Source organism: Erythrolamprus reginae, chromosome 6 (genome assembly GCF_031021105.1).
Source record: "Erythrolamprus reginae isolate rEryReg1 chromosome 6, rEryReg1.hap1, whole genome shotgun sequence".
Classification (NCBI taxonomy): Eukaryota; Metazoa; Chordata; class Lepidosauria; order Squamata; family Dipsadidae; genus Erythrolamprus; species Erythrolamprus reginae.
This window is the reverse complement of record NC_091955.1, coordinates 14,208,743-14,223,565: the sequence shown is the minus strand read 5'-3', so window position 1 is coordinate 14,223,565 and position 14,823 is coordinate 14,208,743. Positions and strand designations below refer to the sequence as shown.

At 41.3% G+C, this 14,823-nt stretch overlaps 1 protein-coding gene across 3 annotated transcripts in view; it reads right to left on the bottom strand.

Moving 5' to 3' along the window:
- The window catches only part of EFCAB6 (EF-hand calcium binding domain 6), a 175,646-nt gene that overhangs the window by 125,076 nt on the left and 35,747 nt on the right, over positions 1–14,823 (bottom strand). For all 3 annotated transcript variants that reach the window (XM_070755297.1, XM_070755298.1, XM_070755299.1), the window contains exons 10-14: positions 11,579–11,689; positions 8,049–8,160; positions 6,192–6,359; positions 4,665–4,736; positions 4,382–4,542 (exon numbers count right to left, since the gene is read on the bottom strand). In XM_070755297.1, the coding sequence (XP_070611398.1) occupies positions 4,382–4,542; positions 4,665–4,736; positions 6,192–6,359; positions 8,049–8,160; positions 11,579–11,689 (624 nt within the window). The remainder of the gene's footprint in view (positions 1–4,381; positions 4,543–4,664; positions 4,737–6,191; positions 6,360–8,048; positions 8,161–11,578; positions 11,690–14,823) is intronic.

Here is a 14,823-nt window from a genome sequence, read left to right as displayed (position 1 = left end):
CGGGGACTTATTTACTTATTAGATTTTTAGTCTGCTACCCTCTTAAACCCAGGCAGTTTGCAGAAATAAAACAATAGTGTTCCCTTGATTTTCGCGGGTTCAAAGTTCCCGAATAGCCTATACCAAGGTTTTTTTAAAAATATTAATTAAAAACAGTTCATAGTTTTTTTTCTATATCATGGTTTTTCCCGCCCGATGACGTCATACGTCATCTCCAAACTAATAATTTTTGCAAATAAATAACAATAAAAATATTTATTGTTAATAAATAATTATGTTTATAAATGTCAGGATAACTAAGTGTCTTATTCAATGGTGAGTACCAGTAATAATGGTGAGTAAATGGTTGTTAAGGGAATGGGAAATGGTAATTTAGGGGTTTAAAGTAATAAGGGAAGGCTTGTGATACTGTTCATAGCCAAAAATGGTGTATTTACTTCCGCATCTCTACTTCGCGGAAATTCGACTTTCGCGGACGGTCTCGGAACACATCTCCCGTGAAAATCGAGAAATGTAGAATAGAATGGAATGGAACAGGGAAAGGGGAATAGAATAGAATGGAATGGAACGGGGACTTATTTACTTATTAGATTTTTAGTCTGAAACCCTCTTAAACCCAGGCAGTTTGCAGAAATAAAACAATATACAGTATCTGACTTTCTGCCATTTAAAGTACTGGATTTATGGGGAAATTTAGTGACTTAACCTGCAGGGCACTGGCTACCAGGATATTTTTGCAGAGGGCATAGTATGGAAAGTGAAAAGTAAATATATGCTAGGTTAGGGCTAGGTTTCTTTTTGTTTATATTGTTGAAATTTGCCAAACTGGCAAGATTTATTTATTTACTGTAATCAATCCATTTGTGCCTGCTGCAATCAAAAAGAGTTTCAGTATTCACAACAACGTATAGTAAATGCAATAAAATATCCGTGGTGTAAACATAAAATCAATCCTTAAAAATACACAAATCAAATATGGGACCATCTACCATATGTCTGCATCGTCTTATTTACTTGAGGGCTCTCTGGAACAATTCAGTCTTGAACAGTTTCCAGAAGGTGTGTGAACCACGGATCATTGTCACTTTCAATCAGAAAGTTACTCCGTTATATAGATGAAGACACACAACAAAAAAACCAAGTCCACTTAGTTCTATGCTTTTAGCAGCCATTCCATTCTTGACTTTGACTTCAGACTTACAAAAAGAGGTGGATAATATTGACCGGGTCCAAAGACGGGCTACAAAAATGGTGGAAGGTCTTAAGCATAAAACGTATCAGGAAAAACTTAATGAACTCAATCTGTATAGTCTGGAGGACAGAAGGGAAAGAGGAGACACAATCGAAACATTTAAATATGTTAAAGGGTTAAATAAGTTTCAGGAAGGAAGTGTTTTTAATAGGAAAGTGAACACAAGAACAAGACAGCACAATCTGAGGTTAGTTGGGGGGAAGATCAAAAGCAACATGAGAAAATATTATTTTACTGAAAGAGTAGCAGATGCTTGGCACAAACTCCCAGCAGACGTGGTTGGTAAATCCACAGTAACTAAATTTAAACATGCCTGGGATAAACATATATCCATCCTAAGATAAAATACAGGAAATAGTATAAGGGCAGACTAGATGGACCATGAGGTCTTTATCTGCCGTCAGTCTTCTATGTTTCTATGCTTTTAGCAGCCTTTCTAGACTTTGAGATCTCAGTTGTCTTTGAGCGATACAAATGACTTCCCATCTAGTGGGTTCTAAAACCCATTGCTACCAGTTCGCGCATGTGCAGAAGCGTCCCGGGCAAGTGGGCGGAGCATCATGGGTGGATGGTCAGAGCCTCCCGCCCCCCGGCACTACCAGTTCGCAGAACCAGAGCAAACCGGAAGCAACCCATCACTGATCTAGTCCCTCAATGCGACAGAGTTTTCTAAACACTTCGAGGTGGTTCAGGTCAGAAAAACCTTCTGCAAATATTTGATGGGAAGTCTCTTTTATTGAAATTGGCTCAAATCAAGAGTTTCTGCCATTTTCTTTGTTTCCTGGCTTAAAGCACATTCATACAGGTGTTGATGAAAATATCTCTACATAGTTTCTCCAAAGTCATTTCTGGGACTCTGTACAACCAACTTCCCTTTTTAGATGTTCCACTCGTCCCCAAGTGCATGGAAGTTGTAGTACTTTTTTTTCAACTGAAATGGGTATGTTTAGCTGAAAGTAGAGAAGGCTAATAGCAAATATGATAATATTTGATCGTCAGCTATACCTACGATATGGTGGAAATTTTCTAAGAACCGATGTTCATCTTGGACTTTAAAAAAAGGCCCTCATTTACAAATATGGATGACAATAAATAGTCAGAGTTTTGCTGCATGACTAATATTATGAGATAAACCCAGGAGCAAAACACAGCACACAGCAAACAGCGCCTTTAGATAATTAACAGTGGTTTATACACAATTAAATGTATACAAACTTATACGTGGTTAAATACCTTGTTTATTTTATTTTATTTATTTATTTTGTCAAACAATTATAGTGTGGTAATTTGTACAAATAAAATATTAGATAAGTAATGATAACAAGTAAAAAAAGAAGACAATAGGACAGGGACGGTAGGCACAATGGTGCACTTATGCACGCCCCTTACAGACCTCTTAGAAAGGGGGAGAGGTCAATTGTAGATAGCCTAAGGTTAAAGGTTTTGGGGTTAGGAGTAGAAACCACAGTATCAGGTAGTGCATTCCAGGCGTTGATTATTCTGTTGCTGAAGTCATATTTTTTGCAGTCAAGTTTGGAGTGGTTGACATTTAGTTTAAATCAATTTCGTGCTCGTGTGTTGTTGCGGTTGAAGGTGAAGTAGTCGTTAACAGGTAGGACATTTTGGTATATGATTTTATGAACTATAATTAAGTCGGAACGGAGACGACGGAGTTGTAAGTTGTCTAAACCAAGAATTTCAAGTCTGGCGGAGTAAGGTATTTTGTTGTGAGAAGAGAAGTGAAGGACTCTTCTTGTGAAATATTTCTGGACTCTCTTAATTGTGTTGATGTCAGATATGCAATGTGGGTTCCATACAGGCGAGCTGTATTCTAGGATTGGTCTGACAAATGTTTTGTAAGCTCTTGTTTGCAGTTCAAAATTACCAGAGAAGAAGCTGCGAAGGATTAGTTTAACAACTTTTAAAGCCTTTTTGGCAATGTTGTTGCGGTGGGCTCTAGGACTTAGGTCATTGGATATGAGTACAGTAGTACCTCTAGATACAACTTTAATTCGTTCCAGAACCGAGCTCGTATGTCGATCAAGTCACATCTAGAACGAATGCCTTTAGACTTTGTTTTTCCGCACCGAGATAACTAGAAGCAAGGATTCTTGCGCCACCTAGTGGAAGCTTGGCTCGTATCCCGAATTTGAGCTCGGGTGTCGAACAGAAATTTCACTCATGTCGTGGCTCGTAACTTGGAATACTCGCATGTGGAGCAGCTCGTATCTAGAGGTACTACTGTACTCCAAGGTCTTTGACAGATTGAGGATTATCAATAAGTTTAATTCCTCTATACGGTATCATACAGCTACTGATAAACGAAGAAAAGCAATAATACACAATGAGAGAGAACAGGACATGCTTCCCTTATATAGGCAGCTTCTTACCCAGCTTCTTAAAGTGACAGTAACCTTGCTGCCTCATTCCAATCGTATCAGCTTCCAGTTACCTCCATTTACAACCTCTCATCTGCTTACAGCTGGTCAGCTCTTAAATCACAATACCTTAACACTCCTCCCATTTAAAGCTGAACAGTTAAATGCTATAACATATTCCCAATGCTCTCTATTTATTTACGAGCCGAGGTGGCGCAGTGGCTAGAGCGCACTACTGCAGGCCACTAAAGCTGACTGCTAAATCTGCAGGTCAGCGGTTCAAATCTCATCACCTGCTCAAGGTTGACTCAGCCTTCCATCCTTCCGAGGTGGGTACAATGAGGACCCGGATTGTGGGGGCAATAGGCTGGCTCTGTTGAAAAGTGCTATTGCTAACATGTTGTAAGCTGCCCTGAGTCTAAGGAGAAGGGCGGCATAAAAAAATCAAATGAATGAATGAATGAATGGGTGGGTGGGTGGGTGGGTAGATGGATGGATGGATGGATGGATGGATGGATGGATGGATGGTTGGATGGTTGGATGGATGGATGGATGGATGAATAAACAAATAAGTAAACAAATATTATATCCTTGCCTCCTGCTCTGGATACACAGGCTTCTAGTACTATTATTAATCACGCTGCCTAAACCCTGAGAAATGATAATGTCCAAAGGGAGATGAGAATAAAAAGTAGGGGAGAAAAAAACACCACACATTTGAAACGATTATTTGTTAAAGTTATTTACTTACGCAATAATATGGTCATCTGTTAATGAGGGGCAATAGAGCTGAAGAATCTTTCGGAAGTTATTTCTGCTAATAATGCCCTCCCCTCGAGAATCACACGCTTGCAAAGCTTTGTTAAATTCATTCCAATATCCTTTCACTTGCTCCGTTAGAACATCTTCTGCCTAGCGTAAAGTCGTTTAAAACAAGGGACTTCAAATTAAAGAGAGTTATAATATTGCAAAAACTCCAATAAATTCAAAATTCTTGACTGAACTTGTTTAGAAGAAAGCATTGTGTTACTTACAATATTCCAGGCTTCAAGGACAGAAGTTGGCGTTTTGGCCTTCTTGGAATTTTTAGCCCATTTTGACTCTGTCTAATTGGATTTAAGTTAAAAAAAAAAAGGTAAATTAGAATTCTCTCATATTGTTTCTAAAAATCAAGGTCAGAAAGAATATAAAGGTTTTTAAAATTTGCAGTACACCACTATGTGGGAAAATCTGTGGTCAATATTATACAGTAATACCTCGTCTTACGAACCTAATTGGTTCCCGGGGAGGTTCGTAAGGCGAAAAGTTCATAAGACGAAACATTGTTTCCCATAGGAAACAATGTAAAATCAATTAATGCGTGCAACGAAAAAAACATCGCAAAAAACCACCGCCGCCCGGCTGTCACCTTTTGAAACAGCCAGGGGGCTTCTCGGTGGCCTCCCGAACGCCGAACCCGGAAGTTCGGGTTGGCGTTCGGGTTCAGGAGAACGCTGAGAAGCCCCCCGGCTGTTTCAAAAGACGACAGCTGGGCGGCGGGGCTTCTCGGCAACCTCCCGAACCCGAACTTTTTCCGAACTTCCGGAGGCCACCGAGAAGCCCCGCCGCCTGGCTGTCGTCTTTTGAAACAGCCGGGGGACTTCTCGGCGGCCTCCCGAACGCCGAACCCGGAAGTTTGGGTTTGGCGTTCGGGTTCAGGAGGATGCCGAGAAGCCCCCTGGCTGTTTCAAAAAGTGACACCGGGCGGCGGGGCTTCTCGGCGGCGGGTTCGTAAGATGGAAAAAGTTCGTAAGAAGAGGCAAAAAATTTCCGAACCCTGGGTTCGTATCTCGGGTTGTTCGTATGGCGAGGGGTTCGTATCATGAGGTACCACTGTATCTAGATTAGTGGTGGGTTTCAAATATTTTCACTACTGGTTCTGTGGGCGTGGCTTGGTGGGCGTGGCCTGGCTTGATAGGCATGGCTTGGTGGGCGTGGCAGGGAAGGATACTGAAAAATCTCCATTCCCTCTCCACTCCAGGGGAGGGTTAATGCAAAATTCCCATTTCCTCCCAATCAACTAGGACTCGGGAGGCAGAGAGTAGATGGGGGCAGGGGCAGTCAGAGGTGGTATTTACCGGTTCTCCGAACTACTGAAAATTTCTGCTACCAGTTCTCCAGAACCTGCTGAATTCCACCTCTGATCCTCTTAATTTTTTAAGAGCCTGCCTTTATTGAGAGCAAAGGACAAGACTGGCAATTCAGTAGCCCAAAGCAGTGATGGCGAACCTGTGGCACAGGTACCACAGGTGGCACATAGAACATATCTGGGCTGCTACCAGTTCGGGCAAACCGCTGGCAGAAATTTGGCCATGGTCGCCAAACCAGTAGCGAAGGCGCGTTTGCCACGTCCTAAACCAGTTCCCTGGTTGCAGCTGCTTGAAAGCAGCTGGCAAATTACAGTGGTATCTGTTGACAATCTGTCCCCCAAAGCTTAGGAATTACTGCTTTTAAACCTTCGCTTCTTTTTAATCATTTATTCCAGAAAGAAATATAGATAAGTGATTGGTGATGAAACTTACTACCAAATCTTTTTCAAAGAGGTTTAAAAATTCATTGTAGCTTAGATGTCCAGTATGTTCTGGATCAATAATCTTGATTAGTTCTTGGAAATCATCATCACTTATTCTAAACATGATGCAATCTAAAATACGTCGAAGCTCATTTCTTGTAATTTTCCCGTCTTGATTCTGAAAACGTAAGCAGAGTATTTAACGGTATTAAAAGACGGCATAAAGCCCATAACTTACTTTCATTTCACAAATCTACAAAGATATTCAATCTGCTTTATTCTACTTGGCAGTTACTTATCTATTTAAATTATTATTTAATTTTTCAGATCTATTGATTATGTAAAGCCATTGGATGAGAAATGCTTCGGTCCCTTTTAGCATGTCAATGGTTCTTAGATATCTCCATCAAGGTCATCTTTCTCATTCTCTATAGCGATAGCTCTTCCAATACTTGAAGATGCCTTCAACTAATATATTATTATTATTATTATTATTATTATTATTATTATTATTATTATTATTATTATTGTTATTATTAATTAGATTTGTATGCCGCCCCTCTCCGGAGACTCGGAGCGGCTCACAACAGCAAAGCACAGTACAAATCAAATGATTTTTAAAAAGTTAAAATCCTTAATATAAAAACAGTCATACATATTTTTCCCTCCACTTTTCCCTTATCATCTTGGTTGCTCTCCTCTACTGTGTCTATGTCCTGCTTAAAATAGAGTTCCCAGAACTAATCACCATGTTCTAGGTATGGATCTAAGCAATGAAAATTAAGTTGTATTTGACTAAAAGTATTCAATATAGTCCGACAACATTTTAATTGGATTAGATAGCTCTTGTGACTAGGACAGTTGGGGAGGAAGCTAACCACCAGATTGCAAGAGCACAAGTGAGTGGTCAGACAAAGCGACCTGAACTCACAGGTAACATCACATTGCAACAAATGACATACATTCAATTTTGCAGCTACTAAGATTGTTGTCCGAGCAGGTGCAAAAATAGCCAGGGAAATGATTGAAGTCTGGGAAACAGGCTCCTTGTCAGTCAACGGGAATACTGATGTATCAACAGATTATTAGGTACTTGGGAACTGAGGATTTGGTAGCAGTAGAGCAGCCAATTAACAACTAAAAACCTACACACAATCAGGCACCACATAAATACGACACACAGACTAGCCAAAGTGCACATTATGTAAGAGAGAAATTCCTTGAGGATGGGTTCCAGCATAAAGCTTGGAAGACTAAACCTCTGACCTGGATTGGTTCTTGCAACATTCTTCTGAAATGTATAACAGTGTTCCCTCAGTTTTCACGGGGGATGCGTTCCAAGACCGCCCGCGAAAGTCAAATTTCCGCGAAGTAGAGATGCGGAAGTAAATACACTATTTTTGGGTATGAACAGTATCACAAGCCTTCCCTTAACACTTTAAACCCCTAAATTGCAATTTCCCATTCCCTTAGCAACCATTTAGATTATTACTCACCATGTTTATTTATTAAAGTTTATTTTTAAAAAAATTATTAAATGCGGATGAAAGTTTGGCGATGACATATGACGTCATTGGGTGGGAAAAACCTTGTTATAGGGAAAAAACCCTCAAAGTATTTTTTAATTAATATTATTGAAAAACCGTGGTAGAGACTTTTCGCGAAGTTCGAACCCGCAAACATCGAGGGAACACTGTATTTGCCTTCATTTATGAGGAAAGTTTAATATTTTTTTTTGCTAATGCCCCCCAGATTCTTGAGTTAACAGGAATAATTTAAGATCAATCCAATGCAAAACTAAAAATCCCAAACCGAATAATTGTGCGGGAAAGGGGAGAGAGGAGAGGCGTCTTATCAATACTCATACTCTGTCAAGCATCAAAAAAGCCTTCTTCAGAGAAGAATAAGCGTCTTGGATATGTCCATGCAGCTTTAAGAGAATTCGATCACTTGACAAGGCTTCATTCAATTTTCTGCTCCTGTAAGGAAAATATGAGTTGAGTTCTACTACATGGTGTGACTGCACATCTCAAGCCTGAGAAAACATTAATCCTGGGTTAATACCACTAGGAATGAACCAGGGGTGGGCTTCAAAAATTGTAGCAAGGGGTTCTCTGCCCGGTTTCTGGGTGGGCGTGGCCATGGTGGGCGTGGCCAAGTTGGTCTCCTGAACCATGGTGGGGGTGTTTTTTCCCTCCAGATGCTTTCTGGAGGCCAAAACCGGCTTGTTTCCAGCCTTCCCAAACTTCCAGTAGGCCGTTCAGCTGAACCCAGAGGGACATTTCTTCCAACAGTTTTGTGGAGGCTAAATCTTATAAAAAGGAACTTAGTCTGTTTAACTTAAATGACAAAAGGGAATGGCCAGTGCCGCAGCACTATGGAGTTTCCCACGCTCTGCTGGGGAACTCTGATATCCGCACCGTTTTGGAGACCCGGTTCAGCCTGCGGTGGCCACAAACCGCAGGATTAAAAGTGAAAAGCTCGGTGTACCAGGGAAGCGGATTTCAAAGCGAAGCGCTGGAGAGCATAAAGAAGAAGTAGAAGCTGGTGAGTGATTTGGCCAAAAGAAACTTTAGATAAAGTATCCTAGCAGTTTAAAGGGGAAAAGAAAGAGAACAGAAAGGAAGGAGCAGCTAATTTAGCAAATGGAAGGGAGACAATGTTTAAGGGTTCTTATAGAGAAGATTTGTTTTCTTCAGGGCTCAAACGCTAGGGCCCAAGACACAACTGATGTCAGATTTATAGTGGTGATGGCTAAAACTTTTTGTTGTTGTGTGCGAAAAGGATGTGGTGGTGTGCCTGCATGCCAGCACCCATAATGCAATGCATGCATGACCTCCCCATTCACCCTGCCCCATCCGTGCGCACATGACCCCCCTGTACTCCCCAGCCCCCCCACATGACCCCTACCCCTTGTGCCCATTTTGGCTTCCAGGTTGCTGCAGGAGGCCTTCCAGACTCAAAACGGAGGGCTGCACGCCCTTTGGGGCCTGGAAAGCTTCCTGGAAGCCAAAAACAAGGCACGGCAGTGCTGTATTATTATTATTATTTATTAGATTTGTATGCTGCCCCTCTCCGTAGACTCGGGGCGGCTCACAACAGTGATAAAGACAATACATGGTAACAAATCTAATAATTAAAATCTAAAATAACAGTTTTACATTACAAAGTCTTAAAAAAAAAACCCAGTAGATAAAATACATACACACGGTCATATCATGCATAAAGTTACATAGGCAAGGGGGGGATGTCTCAGTTCCCCCATGCCTGACGACAGAGGTGGGTTTTAAGGAGTTTATGAAAGGCAAGGAGGGTGGGGGCAGTCCTAATCTCTGGGGGGAGTTGATTCTAGAGGGTTGGAGCCGCCACAGAGAAGGCTCTTCCCCTGGGTCCCACCAGATGACATTGTTTAGTCAATGGGACCTGGAGAAGGCCAATACCGTGGGACCTAACCGGCCGCTGGGATTCGTGCGGCATAAGGCGGTCTCGCAGATATCCTGGTCTGATGCCATGAAGGGCTTTATAGGTCATAACCAACACTTTGAATTGGGACCGGAAACTGATCGACAACGAATGCAGACTGCAGAGTGTTGGTGTAACATGGGCATACCTGGGCAAGCCCATGATTGCTCTCGCAGCTGCATTCTGCACGATCTGAAGTTTCCGAACACTTTTCAAAGGTAGCCCCATGTGGAGAGCGTTACAATAGTCGAACCTCGAGGTGAGCCCCCAATATGCAATGTGAGCACTTCCTGTGCATGTGCCCTGCCACCACGCATGTACACATGCATCCCCTGAATACACTCAGCACCCCCCCCCCCCAGTGATGTGCTGCAGAGACCCAAAGACCAGCTGGCCGGCAGGAGGCGTGCATATATGCGCGGTGGAGCTGGGCTGGGTTGATGACTGGCATGCCCGCAGAGAAGACTTTGTGTGCCACCTGTGACATGTATGTCATAGGTTCCCCATCACACCTCTATAGAATGAAATCCAACTGGAAGGGAGGGAGGAAGGAAGAAGAGAGAGAAAAGGAGAAAGGGAGAAAGAGGAAGGAAGGAAGGAAGGAAGGAAAGATGGAAGGAAGGAAGGAAGGAAGGAAGGAAGGAAGGAAGGAAGGAAGGAAGGAAGGAAGGAAGGAGAGATAGATTGGGAAGAGAAAAAGGACCACAGTGTATGTTAAATCTATCACCAGTGCAAAGCCCTGGTGCAAAATGCTTGCACACGAAGAAGGATCAACAGATGGAGATTGCATAAGGACTTCTTAATGTCTCATTCTCTCCCTCCCCCGTCTACCATGCAATGTGCGACAATTGAGAATATATCTGTCAAAATCTTATGAGACTTAATGAAAGACAAAAGCAGGTCTCCATATTCCAATCTCTTTTAGTAAAGCCAGGTTTTCTACGCCATGTGAAATTTCTCAGTAGATTATTAGCGATTTTTCAAGAACGTGAGTGATGATACAGGTCTTTTATTATGATCGGATGATCAACCTTACCCAGGGGTTTCATATAAAAAGGAGTGGAGAAAGAACGGAGCCCTGCAGCATGCTACAAAGGAACAGCTATGGGCTGTACTTCCCATTTCATTTACTTATTTTATTTATTCATTTGTCCAATACACAAATACATAGGAAGAAAAATAGACATGTGATAATATAAAAGAGGGTGAAAGTGAACTTAGAGGAGAGGATATATGAAAGGAAGAGAAAATATAAGATAGGTGAAAGAAAAGAAAGACAATTGGACAGGGGACGAAAGGCACACCAGTGCACTTATGTACACCCCTTACTGGCCTCTTAGGAACCTGGAGAGGTCAATCGTGGAGAGTCTAAGGGAGAAGTTTTGGGGGTTAGGGGTTGACACAATTGAGTCTGGTAATGAGTTCCATGCTTCGATAACTCGATTGTTGAAATCATATTTTTTACAGTCAAGTTTGGCGCGGTTCGTATTAATTTTGAATCTGTTCCGTGCTCTTGTGTTATTGCGGTTGAAGCGGTTGGTAGGACATTGCAGCATATGATCTTGTGGGCAATATTCAAATCGTGTTTTAGGCGCCGTAGTTCTAGGATTTCTAGGCCCAGGATTGTTAGTCTATTTTCGTAGGATATTCTGTTTCGAGTGGAGGGGTGAAGGGCTCTTCTGGTGAAATATCTTTGGACATTTTCAAGGGTGTTGATGTCCGAGATGTGGTATGGGTTCCAGACAGATGAGCAGTAGTCTAGGATGGGTCTGGCAAATGTTTTGTAGGCTCTTGTGAGTAGAGTGAGATTGCCTGAGCAGAAGCTGCGTAGGATCAGGTTAACAACTCTAGAGGCTTTTTTGGCGATATTGTTGCAGTGGGCTTTAGCACTTAGGTCATTCGATATCAAATCTGTAAGTGGAATTTCTCTCCTACCTGTGATGTTTTCTTTTGGAAGGCACTTGGCCGGTATCAAACACCAAAGGATCTTGGAATTTACTTAGAAACTTCTCCCAAGCCATTTGCTTGGATAATTTTATTCCAAATCTGAAAAACAAAACAGCATATTTATATTTTTAATACTATGGCTTTCTTATACATCTGGGATATTCAACAGTACAACTGAGACCATTTCTCTGAGCTCAGAAGAGAAAATCTTGGAGCAATTGGTCTGCTCCACCAAGAAAATTATACAGTATTTTTCTTCTCTACATATCTCCCATCAAATACAAAACACTATAGATTATAAACTTTTAGTATCTGGTGAAGAGGACACTCTTTAATGGATTTAATCTTACAGTTCAACAGTTTCCAGTAATGGAATTAGAACAATGATAACTGACACTTTACACAATAATCAATGTTATCCTTAGGAATATACACATAATTTCAGGCCTTTTTACAATGCGACATATGTTTGAATGGATTGTGAACAATCCAAAGATTTTACAATATCAAACATCTAGCAGAAACAGCTATAAAATGTTGACACATAAATATTTTATTAACACAATAAAGTTACCAATAGATTCTTACCATTTCATACAAAAGGGAAAGTATTTTAAAGCAGCCTCCCACATCTTGCACATTCCTAGAGCTAAGCACGAAATTTGTTTAAAATCTTTCTAACATAATGAATAGGGGAAAAAAACACTTTTATATTTCATTTTTGCATCACATCTTTGTCACTGTATTCACAATGGTCCAGCTTCAACATTAGCATATCTGTGCAATATCGCCTTCATAGATGTGGCAGCTCAAAACTTGGGCTTCCCTGTTTATAGCATTATTAGAAAGGCATAGCACTTCCTCTTACTGAAGTAGAAAGCTTGAGTATCACTGCATACATAAATGCCTAGGACCGTGATGGCAAACCTATGGCAAACCTATGGCACAATATTTACTTACTTACTTACTTACTTACTTACTTACTTACTTACTTACTTACTTACTTACTTACTTACTTACTTACTTACTTACTTACTAGATTTGTATGCCGCCCCTCTCCGTAGACTCGGGGCGGCTAACAACAGTAATAAACAGCATGTAACAAATCTAATGTTTAAAATAATTAAAAAACCCTTATTAAAACCAAACATACACACAAACATACCATGCATAAATTGTATAGGGGGAAAAGGGTAGTTCAGTTCCCCCATGCCTGACGACAGAGGTGGGTTTTGAGGAGCTTACAAAAGGCAAGGAGGGTGGGGGCAATTCTGATCTCCTGGGGGAGCTGGTTCCAGAGGGTCGGGACCACCACAGAGAAGGCTTTTCTCCTGGGTCCCGCCAGACGACATTGTTTAGTTGACGGGACCCGAAGACCAACTCTGTGGGACCTGACCGGTTGCTGGGATTCGTGCGGCAGAAGGCGGTCCCGGATGTATTCTGGTCTGATGCCATGAAGGGCTTTATAGGTCATAACCAACACTTTGAATTGTGACCGGAAACTGATCGGCAACCAATGCAGACTGCGGAGTGTTGGTATAACACGGGCATATTTGGGGAAGCCCATGATTGCTCTTGCAGCTGCATTCTGCACGATCTGAAGTTTCCGAACACTTTTCAAAGGTAGCCCCATGTAGAGAGTGTTACAGTAGTCAAGCCTCGAGGTGATGAGGGCATGAGTGACTGTGAGCAGTGACCCCCGGTCCAAATAGGGCCGCAACTGGTGCACCAAGCGTTGCCCTGTGTCAGTTCTAGTATGCATGTGTGAGCTGACAAACTGATTTCTGGCCTTGGGGACAGCTGTTTTCACCTTTTGGGGGTTTGTAGCCTCCAGAGCAGGGGTCCCCAAACGTTTTGCACAGGGGGCCAGTTCACTGTCCCTCGAACTGTTGGAGGACCCGACTATAAAAAAAACTATGAACAAATCCCTATGCACACTGCACATACCTTATTTTAAAGTAAACAAAATGGAAACGTACTATTTAGAGGGGGGGAAGTCTGAAATTTATATATATGTTTATGTTTTGTTTTTAATTTTCTTTTGTTAACATCTGATTGGCTATACAAGGTTTTCTTGGTTTATAGAAAAATGTATAAAGAAAGAAGGAAGCACTTTGGCATAATGATTAATAAGTTAGAAATATAATTGGTGTTGTACTTTTTGAAGGAACATTAAGGAGAGAATTGAATTAAAAGAAAAGTATGTACCTGGATGACAACATTAGGAAGAAAAAACTTTTGCAACTTTTTTGATGATTGATATTAGTTACTAACAAAATACCGTGACGTAGCGAGAACACTGGCCAGGAGCACAGGATGGGGACAGCTGCTCCAGTGTGTGAAAAATGGCCCAAACTTCCAGTTTGCCTGTTGGGCCATTTTTTGCACTCCGCGGGCTTCAAGGGAGTCTTGAGGGTGAAAAACAGCCCAATGTGTATGTGTGCATACTTGGGGATACGCACATGTACAGTGTGACACAGGTGGGGGGTGTTGTGTGCTGTCACACACAGTAATGGGCAGCCAAAATTTTTATTGCCACCTAGTCACATGAGCATTAAGCCACACCCATAAAATAAGCCACACCCACAGTGTGGCAGTAAAAATTTTGGCTGCCCATTATTGGGCATATCCAATGCTTTCTCTAACTATGTCCAAGCCGGAGAGGAGTGGCATACAAATAATAATAATAATAATAATAATAATAATAATAATAATAATAATAATAATAATAATGAATCTGCAGCTAGACCACCTCCTCAACAACCTTCCTTAAAAATGGAAACCATTTCTACCCCTATTCTTCTTCCCAAATGAAGGGCTAATTCTTTATTTTTCATTTATTTTTTTCTTGTATCGTTGAATATAGCCATTCTTATCGGATCGCAATAATTTAAAAGTCATTTCAAAGTCTTCATGTAAATAGGTCCGTAGAGCTCTTTTCTTCAGAAGGGTAAAAACGAGTAACATAAATAGTTTATAAAAGATTCAAAATGTCACTGGGTCGCCAAAGTTCACCAAAAGTATAAGCAAATATTTCAGAGTTCTGTGAAATGTTTACTAATTCCCGCATTTGAATTTTCAGAACATTTTATCCAGACAGGCAGCCACAAAAACAGTTATGAAGCTTTGTTTCCATATGTTGTATGACAGCTGCAGCAAGACTATTAAACTCTCAAACGTAGAAAAGCTCAGGACAACTTTCAATGGAGGAATGAGATGGTGGCGCTTGCAAA